Genomic DNA, 18,888 nt, shown 5'->3' with positions numbered 1-18,888 from the left:
ATTTCATCTATGCAATGATAGAGTGTGACTTATTACATGTTAAGTATTTTTAAAGTTTTAAAGTTTGTTTTTCTTATACAGACTAAACCAAGAACATTGATTTCTGGGAAATAAAGGGTCTTAAAACATTTACTTTTACATTTCAAGTAATCTCAGATACATGATTATTTGAAAAACCTGGAGGGTATATTCCTCAGTAGAAATATTAATCCTAAAGAACTGGCTTTTTGAAACTTGATTCTCATTGGAAAGAATAAACTAGACTTGTAGTGAGAGTTTCTGTTGCTTAAGTAAAAGTCAATAGTGCCCTCCAGTGGCCCATTACCTATGAAACAATTTCTCATATTCGTCATAAAATATCTCACTATAGGAAATATTGATCTCATTGCAACTTAATTAGTAATCATGATGCCATTACTTCATTCACTTTATTTCCATATTTACATAAATTTGATTATATCATCTTCATTTACAAAACTAAAATGTTTTCTGAATTAAGCTCCAACACCTAACAGCACCAAGTATGTTTCAAATCACTGATAGAAATATGTATTTGAGTAGTACCAGCAACTGACAGAAAACCCTTTGACCTTGCTTGAAAATAATACAAACCGACATGTTGCTGGTAGTTTCCATGTCGTTTCTAACTAACTACTCTCTGACAGTCACTCAGGCCACCAGATATGCAATATATCCTCCCAAACCTTGCTTTAGCTTTTAAATGAAATGCTAAAAGGAAAAAAAAAATGTTTATTACATACCGAATGCGTAGAAGTTGTTTCATTATAATGGTTCTGTAAATAGGTAACAGCAAGGACAGTCAAACTACTTAATTTTCATGAAAGAGTCTCATGATCACTTAAATTGTGAAAGCCAGGGATTTTCATGCTTGATTTACTTTTGTTTTGCCCACTTCCTCCACCCCCTGGGTGGCAGCCCAGTACCAATTTACCCTTATGGTGATATGAGAGATTTTTAGCTATAGATTAAAAAGTTCAAGCTTATAAAGTTCATTAACATAGAGACAGGAAGTGCTTGGTAGCTGGGTACACCAAAGCACACTTGGCTCTGTGTACTGAACCCTAATATTAAATGTGGATATTAGTTTCTTGGAACAACTGAAGTTGTTATTTGTTTTTCTTTTAGGTTGTTTGGTGCCAAGGCAGGTGGCAAATCTGCCTCTGCACCTAATACTGAGGGTGTGAAATCCTCCTCAGTAATGCCCAGTCCTAGTACCACCTTAGCGCGCCAAGGCAGTCTGGAATCACCGTCGTCTGGTACGGGCAGCATGGGCAGCGCTGGTGGGCTAAGTGGCAGCAGCAGCCCTCTCTTCAATAAACCCTCAGACTTAACTACAGATGTTATAAGCTTAAGTCACTCGTTGGCTTCCAGCCCAGCATCGGTTCACTCTTTCACGTCAGGTGGTCTCATGTGGGCTGCCAATCTGAGCAGTTCCTCTGCTGGCAGCAAGGACACTCCGAGCTACCAGTCCATGACTAGCCTCCATACGAGCTCTGAGTCCATTGACCTCCCCCTCAGCCATCATGGCTCCCTATCTGGACTGACCACAGGCACTCACGAGGTTCAGAGCCTGCTCATGAGAACGGGTAGTGTGAGATCTACTCTCTCAGAAAGGTGAGCTTTCCTGGAGGCGTTAATGAAGCCCTCACCCTCTCCTCCCCACACTGTGCCTAACCCCTCTCCCATTAAATCCCCTTGATTTCTGTGGGAATGACACTTTACAAAGGGATGTACAATTGATGAGATTGGGCCTTTTATTTGCTCTTATTATCAAGTTGGCAGAAGAAAAAATTATTAAGGATAGGATAATTGTATAATTAAGTTTCTCAGTACGAATGCATGCGTATCTACCCATTAGGCAATTTGAGTAAAATTCAAAGCATACATTTATGAATTGGATGATGTCTTCTCGAGTCATTTGAATGGTTTGGCTTAAGCTCCAGGACAACACAACTTCTTATAATTTAAGCACTTTTAAAGACCAAATTTAAATGGATTCTACAATTATGCTCTGAGCAATATGTTAAATTTACATTATTAGCACTTTTATAGAAAAAATAGCAGATAGATCACTGGGAATCCTAGTTGAATAAAAAAAAAAATCAATTGTCAGATATGAATTCTTAGAGAAAATTATAATTACAACAGTGGCATATTTTTAATAGGCCCCTTGGAAGTATATCACACTACAAGGTGTTTTCCATCGGTTTAATGTTACTGGGGTTTTTTTTTTTTTTTTAATTTAAAATGAAAAACATAATGAGACATTCCTTTTCTAATAAACTTACCAGAAAGCATCACTGTTGACTGAAATGGCTCCAGTCTCTTCTCCCAAAATCCCTTTTTCAGATATTTGAGTATTGACTCTTTCCCTCAGGTAAATGTCTTAAAACTGCCACTTTTTCCCTAATGAACTCAATGCTATTTGTTTCTTGACACACCTAACACTTTCAAAAACAGCCTTGGCTGCATACCTTAATTGTGTTATTTGTGAAAGCACAACTAGTCATTGAAAATGCCTGATACCTTTTCCTAAACTTTTGTTTAGTCTATAATTCATACTGACATATCATCTTTTTTTCAACTTCCAGCCTTACTCCTAGAATCATTTTTTTAAAACATCAATTAAAGCCCTTACCTAGACTCTCACTAAAGTGTACCAGCAATCCCTTAATCTAAGATTTTCCACTGCTTTTTCCTGTTTCTCTTCCCTTTGTGAAATGCAAAACCCAGACCAAAATGCTTCCTTCCCACTTTACTTCCCACTCCCCTAAAACAGTCGCACATGGACAGCCATACAAATGAAACTTCCTCTTAATAGAAGAATTTTAAAGCTAACTGTAACATTGATGCTTGATACTTCTTCTGGTGGACTGCTAATTACAAAATACATTTTTTCTCAAAAACAAAACGCTACTCCAGGAGAAACAAGACAAATAGCTGGGTGATAGAAACTAAAATGTAGGCATTTGTGTCCATTTCCCTTCTAGTTTTGTCATTATAGGCAGCATATATAAACACCAATTGTATATACAGAAACACAGATAGAAGTATGTTTCATTTAATTTTTTTATCTAAGAGGTTAGGCTTCCTACAACATCTTAGATTTGAGTTTCATCACTTTAAAGGCAAGTAAGTATCCTCGTAAGTCATTTTCAAAACTAACAAATCAGATTATATTGAAAACATGTTAAAAACTTATAGTTTGAATGACTGCCTCCTAGATTGTGTACTGATATATAAGGAATCCAAATAACAATTTTATAACCAAACCAAACACATCAATAATAGATTATTCTTAACCAAAATTACCATCTAGAACACTGATTAATTTTTAATCATAAACATGGTTGCAACAAGTTAACCTATTTCTTTGGCATTCAGACATTCAGACAAACTTAAGTAACTATAACCAAGCAATCCTCAAATTAAAACACATTTTAAGTTCATAATTTTATAGATATAATACAAATGCAATGTTATTATTTTACTTTGATTTATATTTTAGCAGAAGTCAGTATACATTTTTACTAAAGAAATATACTGGCAAATATCCAGTTACTTAAGCTTATCTCTTTAAGCAAACCTTTTTTTTTTAATTGTTGTTCAGTCTTTGAAATAGACCAGTTTTACAAAGAGAAGTGTTCTAATATTAAAAATAGCCAGGTTAACAATTTTTCTAAAATAAACTTTAAATAACCTAATTTTGACTAGGTGAATCTTTTGCCCTTGATTCTTAGTAAAATGTATTGATGAATATTAATCTGTGAAAAGCGAAATACCTTCACTTGTATAATACGTGATATAAGTATTAATAATTTATCCTACTAAATTACTGGATTGAAATAATTTTTGATATAAGAAGTTGTACATTTTTTTCCCTTGGGAACACAATTGAAAGCAGTGGTTTATTCTAATCTTCTAATGTACATTTAAGAAAGTTTCTGATCCACTGAAGAGAAAATTTGATCCTATCAGATCCTGACTTAATTATAATTAAGTAGTCAGCAGAATGTTAGGAATGCTAAGAAAACCAAAGAGCCATACCTGAAAGTGTACTAAAGTATAAATGTTTAACACAAAGTAATTAAAAAGATGTAATAGAGATGTACGTAAGTTCATAGCTTAACTGTCTATAATTTTAGAATACTTTATTAATATTCATGTTCTGGTACTATTAAATCAATAGTTTTTTCATAAAATTTTAATTTTTATTTAAATTCCTCTTCATTAAATGATCATAATATATAATAAAATAATAAATTAATCAGCAAATATAATAATAAAACAAATTCATTAACAGTTTTCCCTGTAGCTCCTTGCACCGCACCATGACTAGTGCACATTTGTTTTGTTTGCTTTGTATTTTGTGACCTACTCCAACTTTATAATTTAAAGTAATAACCAGCTTTAGAAGAAGGTTCTGGCTGGTCTTTAAGTGTCAGATCTGGTAACCCTGCCTTCACTGTGCTGCACAGCATCTTTTGGCCCTAGACAAACAATGACTGCTCTTCAGACTGTTGACTAAAACCCCCACTTCATTTATTTCCACTGCCCGCCCAGCCCTTACAGGGATGAGTTTGTAACGCTTCAGGGTGTGTGGATCATGTTTACATTATAAAATTATTAACATCCAGATTCAAACAGATATTTCTACTTAAAAGTTTTAGCTTATATTGGTAAATTTAAATATATTTTTTCTGATTTTTCTTTCATTAAATATCTGCATTATATAAACATAATTTTTATTCAATTGATAACATTGACAAAACAATACCTATTTTTAATTTGCTCTGCAATATTAAACTTTAATAAATTTGCACACATGAAAGAGATAATCTTTAAAATGGCTTATAATCATATTAATGCTTTAGTACAATGTAATTCATATTTAGCAGTTTCTCATATTTGTTCAGTATGATTCCTTTTTGTTTGTTTATCTACAGTACTAAAAAAAACCTTCTATAGTAAAGATATATACTAGAACTGGCCTCTATATAATACAGTAATTACTTTATATGGACATTCCCAATAAATAAAATCAAAGTTGTATAATGCCTTCTTTGGATGCTTTCTATTACAGTACTAAATAATGGAGTACACACCGAAGAAAACATTTTAGCTTTGATACTGAGTGATTAACTTTCAAATCATGTGTTTGCATTCATGTTATATCACCCCCATTACGCATACACTGTGTATTTAATTTTGATCATTTAAGGTTTTAGAGAACTATAATTCTGCAAGTTCATATTTTATTTGTTGGTTATCCACATGCTGGATTATGACATAAATCCCTAGGCTTGTCCCACTTAGTTGTTGAAACCCTTTTCCTCTAATTTTCACAGAGGCCATTTCTCATTTTCTCCAGACACATCCTCTCATCTCTTTCCACAGCCAGTTGAAAATTCTTTATATGGTGACTGATACAACTTACAGCCTTTTAAACAACTAATTTATAATATCCAAAAGTGGCAAATTTCATCAAATTATTTAAATAAATGATGGCAGAAAAATTACATTTCGAGTAGATATTATATTATTTTTTCTCATGTAAATAGGAATAAATCTGCCTTTTATTAAAATAATTTAAAGACAAAAATAAATATTAAACAGTGTTTACATCTTCTCTGTTCATTGGAACTTGTCAATTTAGCTTAGCTAAAACAGATCTATTTTATGTCCACCTTTATGGTTCTCCTGCATGTGAAATCACAGCAGAAGTCTAGTCAGTGGCAGAGGGAAGGAAAACCTACGTAACATTAGATAAATAGAATCTAGACAGGAATTAAGTTAACATATGATTTAATCTATCTTTTATTTATCCAGTCACTAAATTATAATTGAATGGAACTGAGTTAGAAAGGAGCTGACATATGTTGCAGCAATAGACATCTGGTCACTTTTGGTTGTCTTTTTTTCCCAAAGAGTTATGCATTAAATATGTGTTACAAAAAGTTTATTTTGTGTAGTTCAAACAGAGAACCATTTTTGTTGGATGTGTAATTTGGAAGTTTTGTTTACATTATGTCCTTAGGGGTTTTCTTTGTTTTAACAGCATGCAGCTTGACAGAAATACACTACCCAAAAAGGGACTAAGGTATATATTTCTCTCAGCACAACTGCTGCCTTTCTCTGTTGTTATATAAACTTTGTGTGCTGTCTTTCTTCCTCTTTCCTTGTTCGTTTGCAATGAGGCACCTGATATTGAGGCTGAAATCATTTTTAATCCTGATATTTTCTTAGATCTGAAGAGCAGGTGAAATAGCCCTCAGGTAGAGATACCCATAGAGGCCAAGACTCAATAAATTAGATCCAGTGGACATACCATTGGGGAGGAGGGTGAGCAACAAATTTTGGTAGAACGCGGAAATTATTTCTAAAATTAAAATAAAATTAACTTCCCTAACTTTTGCATCTTGGAAGCATATGCTTACAAAACCTCAAAACCCATGTAGTCTACAGATGTGGTCAGTTAATGTTGAAAGATGCTCTAATTTGAATCAAGGAAACATTTTTGTCATCAGAGGATGAATGCTAAAATTAAGGTATGGATTTTTAATGAATCATTTTGGTAAAAATTAAAAGTTTTAATTTCTGTTTTCCAAGATTGCTGGTATTAGCTTAATTTAAATATGAATTAGGCTAGTATTACATAATCTCAAAATAACTTTCAGTTCGTATAAAAATGAAAATTTAATTCATGGCCATCCTTTACTGCACACTTTTATCTGAGGAGAAGATATGGAATGAACTGCTAATAAAGCTATAGCACTATACGAACATAAGAGATTGACTTTTTTTTGGTGGTAAGAATTTACTCTACTCTGCGGAAACTGAGTACTGGCCAAATAGATCTTTCACATTATCCCTTTTCTCTCCAGTTCTTAGCAATAATAAACAGCTTGCAATTATTCTATTTCAAGATTTTGTTCCAGAAATGTATATTCTAATAAAGTGAGAGACTATTTCTCCCTCTTTTATTTTAAAATCCAGACACGATGTCAAGTGGCATTTTTACCAAATAAATATTTTTCCTTTATAAAAAAAAAAAAAGCTGTTAATTTACGTTCCATTTTCTATGCTTTTTTGTGACCGTCGCTCCACTTCTTTTGGCTTCTGGCCTACCGCTGTTCACCATTTTTAGTCTGTGTTTTCACCCTTTTAACATCCTTCCAAGCACTGTGCTTTTGAGTCCTTCTCAATCAACTTGGCTGTCTACTCAACTGCTTATGATTTTTCAACTACATATTTTGCAAAAGTGTAATTTTCTTTTCAAAAAAATTTTTTTTCCTGTGAGATTCAGATGGTGTCATATCATCTGGAAGAATTAAGCAATTATAATTAGATTCAATCTGTTTGAGAATGTTGTTCAGTCTGAATAGTAAGCTCCTCTCAATTGTTTTCTTGTCCTGATATTGCCTTGCCCCTTTAGATGTGCTTAAGTGCCCTAGCTGTGCTGTTTTGCAGATATACTCCATCATCCCGGCAGGCCAGCCAAGACGAAGGCAAAGAGTGGCTGCGTTCGCATTCAACTGGGGGTCTGCAGGACACTGGCAGCCAGTCGCCTTTGGTGTCCCCTTCTGCCATGTCATCTTCTGCAACGGGCAAATACCACTTTTCAAACTTGGGTAAAATGTTCTAAAACATCAATTTCATCTCATTCCTTTCATCACCCTCCCTCACGGGAGCCTTGGTAGTTCTCCATAAAAATTGTTCATTTAAAAGAGATGATAAATATATATGGTGACAGAAGGAAATTTAACTTTGGGAGGTGAACATACAATGCAATATACATATGACATATTATTGAATTGTACACTTGAAACCTATATAATTTTATTAACCAATGTCACCTCAATAAATTTAATTTTGAAAAAGAGGTGATAAAGATACCCTAACAGTGCCTTTCATTTGTGTAATTGCATAATGTTCACGAAATAATTTACAAACACTGTGCAGTTTTTTGTTTGTTTGTTTGTGTTTATAAGGCGAAGCAACCCTTGGTTGACCTCACAGATTGCAAGGACCTCGTCAGTTTACAATCCCTAATTTTTTTATTTTTTATGTCTATAGCACCTGGTCTTCCTAATTTGTCTCCCATCTAAGCACTAACTAAGCAGGCCCGACCTTGCTTAACTTCCAAGATCTGACGGGACTGGGCTTGATCAGGGTAGCATGGCCATAGACAACACTATGCAGTTTATTGCTCATGACAACACTTGACATAGGTTTTATTTTATAGTCTACTTTAAAAGTATTCTCATTACTTTAAAAGTATTCTCATTATTTTTTTCTCTTTTCACTTAAAAAAAAATTCTAATAATGGACCCACAGATTGTCTGAATTCTTCAGTGATTTGGACTTTTAAATTTTCTGCTCTTTGGAATAGTCAAGGCTGTTTCTTTCCTGTTATAACACTTCTTGCTATGTAGAATAAAACTTCTAAATGAAAAATAATAATTTTTATCATGGTTCCATATGAGCTTATGAATTCATATCAACATCAAGTTTTTGTTTGTAAGCCTACACAATGATGAGGCTTTTTTGCCTCATAATCACAAAAAGTGATACAACTTTTATTTACTTTGGGTCGTAGTGATAAAACACAAGAAGAAGCTTAAAACTTTAGCTTCAACAAATGAATTGAAAATGTTTTATAAAGTCATAAGAATATGAAACAAAATCTAATGTTATGCAACATCTGAAACAAACCCAGATCACCTGAAATGTTATGCGTTTACTAGGTGTCTCATGTCTCCTGTCAGTGTTTTTGTTAATTGGCATTAATTTGAATGGTTGACGCTTTGTTCCACTATTTTGCCATTGTTATTATTTTAATTAAATTCATCTATTCAGTTATTCTCTGATAAAAAAAAAAAAAACTATTACTATGTCTGACCCTGGCAAAGTCGTTTAACCTCAGTTTTCTCATCTGATGAATGGATTCATAATACCAGGTCACATTGGGAGGAGTGACTCATCTAATATGTATGAAGACAAGAAACTGTAAGATGTGATGGACTCTGCTATGTCATTATTTTACGGGAAAGCATTTCTTGCACTATCAGACACAACTGCAGATTTCAAATTGATCTTATTTTTTGTACTCTCACACCTCTCAGAATTTTCACCCATTGTGACATGAAGACCTTCCCATATATATCAACACTCTCATGTGCCTACCCAGATTTCATAAGTATATGTAGCTTCAAATCAGGTGTTATGAGATTCCTATGCTGTGTTATTTTACAAAGGAAAAAAATGACATTTTAAAAACATAATATTTATTTTTAAAGAGTTTCGATTTTATTTCTAGATCACCTGAACTTATATTTATTAGGCAAGACAATGAGTACTATTAAAATACAATCAGAAATAAAAGTTACTTTATTATTAAAATTTTAAAAATATATCAAGTGTAACTATTTGGCTTGAAAATGCATAGTACTGTCCTACAATTTTCTTTGGTCATCACTTGTTTTAAATTTAGTCATTACCTTTTCTGAATAAGTAGTAGATACGTAATTATTACTAACATTTAACAGCTGCAGTATTCATGCTTTCTTTACTTTCTACCCATTAAAATATTTTTATACTCAAAGTTCTTAGAAATATTTCTGTAAAAGAATCACATATAACAAATCTTAGAAATTTGAGATCTCTGCAATTATGTCTCTATCTACTGGTAGGTAGTTGGGCCACTGCCAAAGTAAACTGTGATTTATGTGCAGTACCTTATATAAACAAAACAAATTTTTGGACAAAACTTCATTTACTGTTGTCGATCACAGTCTTGGTGAGGCATCTCAAACCTGGTAAGATTCACTGTCATCTTCCCATGAATGATCACATTGCTCAGAATCAATTTTCCCCTTGCCACAAGGCTTGCCATGTAGAAGCATTACTAATGCCTGCTGTCACCTCAAATACACTGCCTATGTATTTGATGGACATTTGTGCACCTTGGATGCCCTTCTATTCCCTCTCTACATTCACCCTTCAAACCATTCAGAATTAACCCCTATCTCCTATACTCATAGAAGCATACAATCTGTGCTGGAAGAAATCTACATCAAAACTCAAAACAATAGAGTCTTTAGGTGGAAACATCAAAAGGTTCTTGGGAAATTTAGATTTCTTGTGTTTTCTTCCCTTTTTGATTTTGCTTTCCCCATTAAAGTAATGCGATCTTCTCTAAAAAGAAACCTACAGTCTCTATAAAGACTTTTTTTTCTTCATATTGGCCCATAGAAAACACCATGTCATGTTTCTACATGGACAATAGAGGTGGCTTGCTAGTTTTGTTTATTATTGCTTTTGAAGTTGACATACAGCTTGTCATGAAAATGCTAGAGTAAAAGAGGGACTCCACTGTAACTGTTATCGAACATTTCAGAAGCAGACTCTTGGCTTACCTTAAATAGGGATACCCTATAAATTCATTTCTGTAAGAATTGAGATCACATTCTCAATTCTATCAACCTACTATTTTCATTATCTAATACCCAAAATAATAGGCTATGTGTGCTTTGTTTTGCAGTAAGCCCAACCAATCTGTCTCAATTTAACCTTCCTGGGCCCAGCATGATGCGCTCAAACAGTATTCCAGCCCAGGACTCTTCCTTCGATCTCTATGATGACTCCCAGCTTTGTGGGAGTGCCACATCTTTGGAGGAAAGGCCACGTGCCATCAGTCATTCAGGCTCATTTCGAGACAGCATGGAAGAAGGTAGGCATAGTGGGGGGTTATGGGGGGGGATATACAGGTTACTTTATTTAATTCTGAGATGAAAACTATCACATCGCTCACATCACAAAGATTCCTGAAGAGTAACTAAATGAGTAAGTATAATTCTCATTTGAGAAGCCCTAAAGCTTAAAGACATTTTAGTCTGTGTTACCTTTTGTTTCTTTATGCCTTTGGAAATATTCCAAAAGTTCTTTAGATTAATACTTGGCTATAGAATAGTTCAGAATAAATTCAATGTTCTCATACAAAAATTCACATAATTTTAGAGACTCTTTGCCCTGATATGTCAAATATCAAAGTGAATGTTTTGTTTGACATCTCAGTTAACCATAAAGATATGTGAAGCAGAAAATTATCTTATGAAACCATCATAAGCTGCTGACATTTATTCTCAGAAATTCCCTCTTCTGTGAGTTTTTATATTATTTCTGAATTCACATTTTATCTTTTTCTTGCTTTATAAGTTACATTTCCTTATTCAATGCAATAAAATTCTCATCTGCCCTAATAAATGTCTTTGTAGTTGTAAAGTTCTATGTAGATATAATAAATCGATATGAAAAACTCAGGAGGCTTAATCGATGTTGTTTAAATGTATATAATTTTTGAGCCATGTAAACTCAAATGTCAAATTTGATAGTAATATTTAAGAGATTTTTCTCTTTGATTAAATTAATAATTTTTATGTACTCATAAAGAAAACTTGTGGCACTCATCAAGCATAGCAGCTAAAGATAAAATAAAAGTAAATGTAGAAGTTCACATTGGTTAAAATAAAATAAAACATGAAATAAGCCTTACTATCTTAGTCCTTAATAATTATACATAAAATAAAGGACTCCAGATCTTGAAATATACCAGGTCATCCATTTATTTGTGGTATGAACTTGAGCAAATTCCCTGACTGTATTACCCCTAATTTCTTCATCTGTAGTTTCATAGGTTTCTCATGAGGATGAAATTAAAGTACAGAATAGTTTTTTTCCTTTCTGTTTCCCTTTCCTAACTTTTTATTTGAGATACTTTCTAAAGTATCTTCCAACTAAAAGTACAGACAGCTATGACAATTTGCTCATGGTTTTCAGGTCACCACTGTGGATTTAACGTTGCTAGCACTAAATCAGTAAATTACAACTGCCACTACTTTTTGGGATGTTAACCAAACCACTGAGTTTACTGTTATGGAGAGTGAATTATACTCTGACAGTATGCTGATTGCTGCAGTGTAGATAGACAAAAATATAACTAACTTGAAATGTTAACTCATCATTTTTCTGAAATGGTTCTACCATTCCCTTCACAGACAGGCTCTTGCGATACTGTAAATTTCTTCTAACTGTACTGATGCCTTTCTCTAATGCCTTATCTCCGATAGAATGTTGTTCATATGCTGAATGCTAGGAAATTCTGGCCTTCCATGTATGAGTATTAAATAATCTGAATTGCTGAATGCCAGTTTAAATAGACAAGATGGCTCTTTGATGGCCATGCATTGAATACTGAACTATTATAATTCTTAAACTGAGGTCTAGAATCAAGAAATTATTTAGACTAGAAAGATGGAAGGGACTTTATTGGTACCCCTGGCCCACTGCTCACAGTGAAAGATGAGGATACTAAGCCATAAACCATAAGTCATAGAACTATAAATATTAAGTGATTATAAGTAAATGATAAGAAATAATAAAGAGCAGGAAAAGACTGAAAATGGCATCTCCTGATTTATTGTCTACCTTCCTTCTGGTACACCACACTAGTTCATGTCGGTGGTCTCACAGGTTGAAAAAAAGTGTGTGTGTGTGTGTGTGTGTGTGTGTGTGTGTCTGTGTGTCTGTGTGTGTTTTAAAGATGATTACTAGCATTATCTACATCTCATAGAATGCTAGTATATGCACAGTTTCCCAGTCTTCTCCAGACCAAGTTGTAGTACCATGTGCTTTTGTAGTACCTAATACATTGCTCTTCATAGTATTTTTATTACTCTGTTGTAATTATGTATTTAATTTTGTATCTCTCTACTTTTTGAGTTCCTAGGATAGTGTCATTCATTTTTATAGTCCCAAGGTCTAGTGAGGGACTGCCAGGTTGTGTTTGCTTAAGTAATCTTTGTCTAATAGATAAATAAGGAGAAATAACTTTATATTATCCCACAATGAAAAGAAGAAGGACTTTTCTACAAATATAATTAAGGACAATATTATCTATTTGGGGGCTTAATACATTGGATGTGCAAAAATATAAAGCAATCTGTTAATAGTTTGAGATGGTATTTTGATATACCTAGATAAAAGACAGTATGCAATTTCCATTCTTAATTTCAGTGACACCACCATGAAATAAGAAGTATTTTCTATTACTAGAACTATGAAAGAAACAATAATTCTCCATTTAAAAAAGTATAATCAATTCATCGCACATAATGTTGAACTGGCAAGTTAGATAAAATTATTATTTCCCTGAAAGTATATGGAGGAAAGTATTGAAAATAGCTCTTCATTGTATAAAAATAAAATCAAATAAATAAAATACATAATTTTTTTTAAGTTTGAAAATTTATGGCAACTTTATTTCAGTATTCATGATTTTCTGATTATTAATTACGTTGGAGTTTACTACAATTTTCAGTATGTGCAAAGCATGCTTAAAGGGCTTGTACTTGTCAACTCCTCTCTATAACATGATGAAGAAGGTACATTAGGGGGTAGGTATGGGACCTTTTCATTTTTCAACATTTGATCTCTAAGAAATGACAACGAACTTATTCTCAAATTCTCACGTCCAGCGGTTGTTGTTTTATTTCTCTAACCACCTATTCTTCACCTTTTAGTAAAGGCCTCGTATACCTGAGCAGACTTTATTATTTTACCTCTTGTTGTTTTTGCTTTCTCCAGTTCATGGCTCTTCGTTATCACTGGTCTCCAGCACTTCTTCTCTTTACTCTACGGTAAGTATTGGCCATTAAGAAAAAGTTCCTACCTTTGCCAAGCACACCAGTGATTAAATTGATTGACATTTACACAGAAGTTGCACAATGAAATAAGGTCATATTCTAAGTTCTTGCACACCCGATGAGCTGGCAGGTGCTATACCAGCTCTTTTGTGGTCCACTTACATGTGCTTCCACTTGACTTTTGTATACTCATTATAATCAATATGGAGAAGACTGAATTTCACAAAAGCTGTTGGAGTATAACTTGGAATCCCTGACATCATGCATTATGCTCTACCACACTTTTATAATATTGACTAGTTTTCCTTGTTCAATTCCCTGAGCCATGGTATTGCCTGGCACTTGTTCTATGGTATTTTATCCATTTTATTTTATTTTTTAAAGTTTATTTTTTGAGAAGACTGTGACAAAGGATGAGGCCTAAAAGGCTTAGAGATTTTTTAATAATCTTCTGAAGTAGTGTATGAGATTTGAAACTTTATTTCTTAAGAGAGAAATGTCAGCGTATCAACTTATTTTCTTAATATGTAAAATCATTTTTCATTTTTGCCAAGGAAAATTTTCTGTCTAAAAAAAATAAAATATAATTTTATTTTTTTCAAAAACTAAATTCTAGAGGAATTTATATTTTGCAAGAATTCCTTCATGCCTATATAACAATGAAGTATATTTAGTTTACTGATTTTCACTGAAACTTGAATACTATGAATCCTGCATTCAAAGTTTAATGAAAAGTTCATAGCCTTGGCTGTTAACTGAGCAATTAAGCATTAAGGGCAATACTAATTTTTTTCACTCATTTTCATTAGGTTCGAATGTCATGTCCCTATTTTTATAAGTTCATCTTCATATCTGTTGCTTTATATAGCACTCAAGATTAGACTGACTACATTGGCAGAGATGATGTTTTTCTATTATCTCTCCTTTTAATAATTCAAATTGCCAACAGATTTTATAAATGAAGAAATCACTATTAGATAAATCTAATGGTTAAGCAAACATATAATGAAATTTGAGAAATGTGAAAATGTATTGAGAAAAAATGGATAAGAGAAATATGTAAAGATTTAATGTCCCTCTAGTTGGGCAAATGTTACTACTTATTAGGGAGATGTGTTCAGAGTCAAACTATTGCAACTGAACTCTATATAACATCAAAACATGCAACATTATTATAATCATATTTTAAATATATACAAATATATGCAAAAGCAATGTTTGGATAAAACCACCTTGATGAAGCTTAAGAAAGACTCTAGAATAAAAGAGCGTGGGTTGAAGAAAAACAGATGGCTAATTAGTACATCAGAGGCCAATAGACCTTTCTGTGATAATAAAAATGTTCTATATCTGCACCATCTAATACAGTCACCACATGTTGCTATTTGAAGTGTGTCTGATGTGACAGAGGAACTGAATTTTTTATTTTAATTAATTTTAACTTAAATAAGCACATGTGCCAAGCAGCTACTATGTTAGATATTTCAGGTTTATAGAGAACAAAGAGGGATACATTTTAAAACTTCTAGATATATAGGATATATACATACATTATATATATGACATATGGGACAAAGACAAGGAGGAAGCAGAAATGAGAAGTGTATTAAGAGTACAATATGAAATTGAAACAGATTAAAATAGACTATAAACACATACTTATAGGTCAACATTTAGAGGTGAATTAGGTCCTGGTGTTAAATATGAAAGGGATGGATTAGGTGATTGAGCCATATGAGAAGGTGATATTATTAGGAAATTAGTAACTTAGTATTAGAAATGCTAGACATGTCCCTCTTTTTGACAAATAACTTACAATAAAAATAATTCAAAAATACACATTTGGAGGATTAAGAATGAGAAAAATTAAAGATGATGAGTCATTCTCTTTAAACCCCTTTATCATCCACTGAGGTTTAATTAGCAGTGATAGAATATCTGTGAAAGTGTTTTCCAAACCATGAAGTAAAAAGGTAATTTACCATTATTTTCCATGCTTTCTTAAGGACTCTGGATAAAAAATTCCATTAATTTACATTTCTGACTGACTCTATCAGTAATTATTATGTGATATCAAGCAAGCTGCTAAATTTTTTTGGACTACACATATAAAATAAAATTGGAAGATATCAGAGAGATCTAGCCCATGATTTTTCTGCAATAATTAGAGAAGATCAGGAATGTTGCATATCATAAATTAGAACAAAGTTATAAATTGCATGGTTCTCGGAAGCACCATTTATATCATGGTCTACATGTAATTGCATCTTTTGAAGTTATCCAGTGCACAACTAGCACAGCTGTGCATGATGTTCCTTTGTAAAGTAAGTAGCGCTCAGGGGCAAAAGTTTATTTTGCAGGAATATTAAGCACTATCTCTTATTAGGTAACACACTGCTCACATTAAGCCTGAGTACAAACCACCTTGACTCTAACACTCTCACTTATACAATTTATGGAATTGCATATTTTGCTTAAAAATATTAAAACAAACTAACAAAGATGGCTTGTCGCAAAGAACAACAAATCCTGTAAAATCACCAGTCTAACAAATCCCATTGGAAGAGTTCTTTCTTCACACGTAGCTCTATTAAAGTCTCTATGAATTGTAACTCAGTACAAATTTTCAAATGTATCTTTTTATAAGGTTATGTAAATTACCTTCTAGAATTCTTAAGCAGAAAGATTTCAGGGAGATTGCAAATTGGTTGGAAGTCGCAGGCCAAATTTGCCAGATTGTTAACTCTGACAAATTCAAGCTTTGTGTGTTTTAATCCAAACCAACATTGTGAAATCTGGAGCATTTACCTAAAAATACAATTTTTAAAATTTTTTAAAAAAATAACCAGAATGTCTAAAAATGCTGAAATGAAATGTTTCCAGGTTTACAGTCATCTGGCATTACCTTTCTTTAGATACTGACATGCGATTTCTTTTCTTCCTGAAGTTGAGTTTGGGTTGTTGGTTATTGTGTTGTTGCATTTCTCATAGGAAAGGAATACCCCTTCTTATCCATATATTTATGAAAAACTGGAAAATAAAAGATAGCCTGGGAAGCCTATGCAATTTTATTTTTAGTACCCAGAACACTTTTTATTGTTTATATGGCTGATCCTGTTTTGCATTTATATTTTTTATCCTTGCAATAGTTGTTCTTTGGTTTGCTATATATTAAAAACTTTATTGAACCTGATTTGCACTTGGAGTCTAATTTGTGTTGGTTTTATAAGAGCAAGGACCATGTTTAGTTCATCATGAACCCCTTTAGTATATTTACTAACACATAGCCAATACTAAAGTAAATATATTTTTAATTAGTAAGTTTAAATGGATGAATGAATAGCAGATTAATGGCTTACAAAATAAAGAATTATCTGATATAATTTTATTCAGGAAAGGCGTTTTATATTGTTTCCCATCCTTCAGGACATTGGGCTTGCTTCACAACCATCATTTCAAAGTGACACATAATCACATTGCCTCATGATATCATTAATCCCATGCCTAACCCACTGAAAAAAAATACTACTATTTTCATTCATTGCTTTGTCTTTATGGTAACACCTACCTAGCATTAATAACCAAGGGCATGAAAGAAAGCAATATTAAAGAAAAAGATAACTCTGAAAAATCAGTAATGAAAAAAGTCATTATATACAGTAATGAAAAAGTCAATATATATTATATACAGTGAATAGTATATATGGAAATAATATGGAATAATTATGCATATAACTAATATATGTCTTTTATCCAGGGCATTTTTATGAAAAAAAAAAGTGACTATTTCTTGACTATTTAGAAGATAGAATACACTAATTATTTTAAATATTCATTATTTATGATCAGTTTTATGTAATCTTAGCAAACATTGAAGCAGTATTCGCACAGAATAAACTGGAAGTAAACATGGAAAGTACTAGGGAAACTGAATAGTCGTAGTTAATTGTGCCATATGTGTTAAAACAAACAACCTCTAGCTTTCTTTCGATTTTATGAAATTCGTATTTTAAAATTTCTTCTCTACTTTTGGCTCAAAAACTAAGCTTTATATGAATGCTTGAAATTACTAAAATTAAAAAAAAATAAAATCTTCCCTTTAAAAACTAAAGCTGAGATGTAAAATATTCAAGCGTTATGTTAGCATTTATTTTTAAACAGTTTTCTCCTAAAGCCTATTAAGATTCTACTTCTTAACCAGTCTTTTATTTAACTACTGTATTACTAACTATACATTATTTTTAAGTCGAGAAAATATAGGGAAAATGAAACTCAAGAGATGCTTACGTATAATAATTCGATGTTTTCTTTGTTTTATATTATGTTTCTGGAGGAAAAGGAGATATAAAAAGTGATACAGGTACCTTCATCAATCAATCAGGAAATGTTCCAAAGATGAGAGAGGAAATACATGATTGTTTTTTAGCTTTGGACCTGCTCAAGGCAGTGAGCAGGCTTGTGCTTCTTTGTGATATTATACATTCTCCAACTTTTTCCAGAATGAGAGAGCTCCCCAAATATAATGGTGTACATAATTCATATTCTGGCATTTTGCAGCCCAGCACAAAGAAGAAAAACCGAGCTAGGCGTTCTCTGAAGTTGAGGATAAACACTCTTCAAGTCCCTACAGTAGTCCTCATTTCCACATTCTGCGTAAAGGAAGATGTTAGTTACTTTTATCACCAGCTTCACGCTGGATGTTTTAGTATTTTGCTACTTGCAGCCAAATAAATTTAATTAATTATCATTAGGAAAAGTAATAGAAAATAGAAACTAATAACCTGATGGTTTTCTAGTTATCAGTAAAGGTCAATGTTTTTCTTCAAACTTTATTTGGAAATCTTTATGATATGTAAATCACAGAATAAAATTCTGACTTTTGATTATTGGCTGAACATCCCTATAATTTTAAAATTCAATATTTTTTTCCTGTACTCATCTTTTTTAGAGTATAATTTTGAAACTATTTTGTTTTCTGTTGCTTATGGTCTGGATCTTAGAGTAACACTATCTTTTAATTCTATCCTTTGCTTTTAAGGCATATTATGTAACCATGATCAGATAACCTATATTTTTCAAATACTGTATGGTTCATGTATAAAGAAATATTTATTTTCAATCCTAAAGGTTTTTGTTCTTGCTATTTTAATTTAATAATGTTATG

The 18,888-nt window shown here is 32.5% G+C and overlaps 1 protein-coding gene across 7 annotated transcripts in view; it reads left to right on the top strand.

Moving 5' to 3' along the window:
- NAV3 (neuron navigator 3) overlaps positions 1-18,888 on the top strand; it is a 718,003-nt gene that overhangs the window by 638,804 nt on the left and 60,311 nt on the right. For 5 of the 7 annotated variants that reach the window (XM_036236231.1, XM_036236227.1, XM_036236228.1 and 2 more), the window contains 5 exons: positions 1,147-1,635; positions 6,080-6,121; positions 7,492-7,652; positions 10,565-10,753; positions 13,666-13,718. In XM_036236231.1, coding sequence (XP_036092124.1) covers positions 1,147-1,635; positions 6,080-6,121; positions 7,492-7,652; positions 10,565-10,753; positions 13,666-13,718 — 934 coding nt within the window. The remainder of the gene's footprint in view (positions 1-1,146; positions 1,636-6,079; positions 6,122-7,491; positions 7,653-10,564; positions 10,754-13,665; positions 13,719-18,888) is intronic. The other 2 variants (XM_036236233.1, XM_036236229.1) reach the window with 2 other exon arrangements.

Source organism: Rousettus aegyptiacus, unplaced genomic scaffold (assembly GCF_014176215.1).
Source record: "Rousettus aegyptiacus isolate mRouAeg1 unplaced genomic scaffold, mRouAeg1.p scaffold_m13_p_2, whole genome shotgun sequence".
Lineage (NCBI taxonomy): Eukaryota > Metazoa > Chordata > Mammalia > Chiroptera > Pteropodidae > Rousettus > Rousettus aegyptiacus.
The sequence above is the reverse complement of the archived record's forward strand: the minus strand, read 5'-3'. Positions and strand labels throughout refer to the sequence as shown.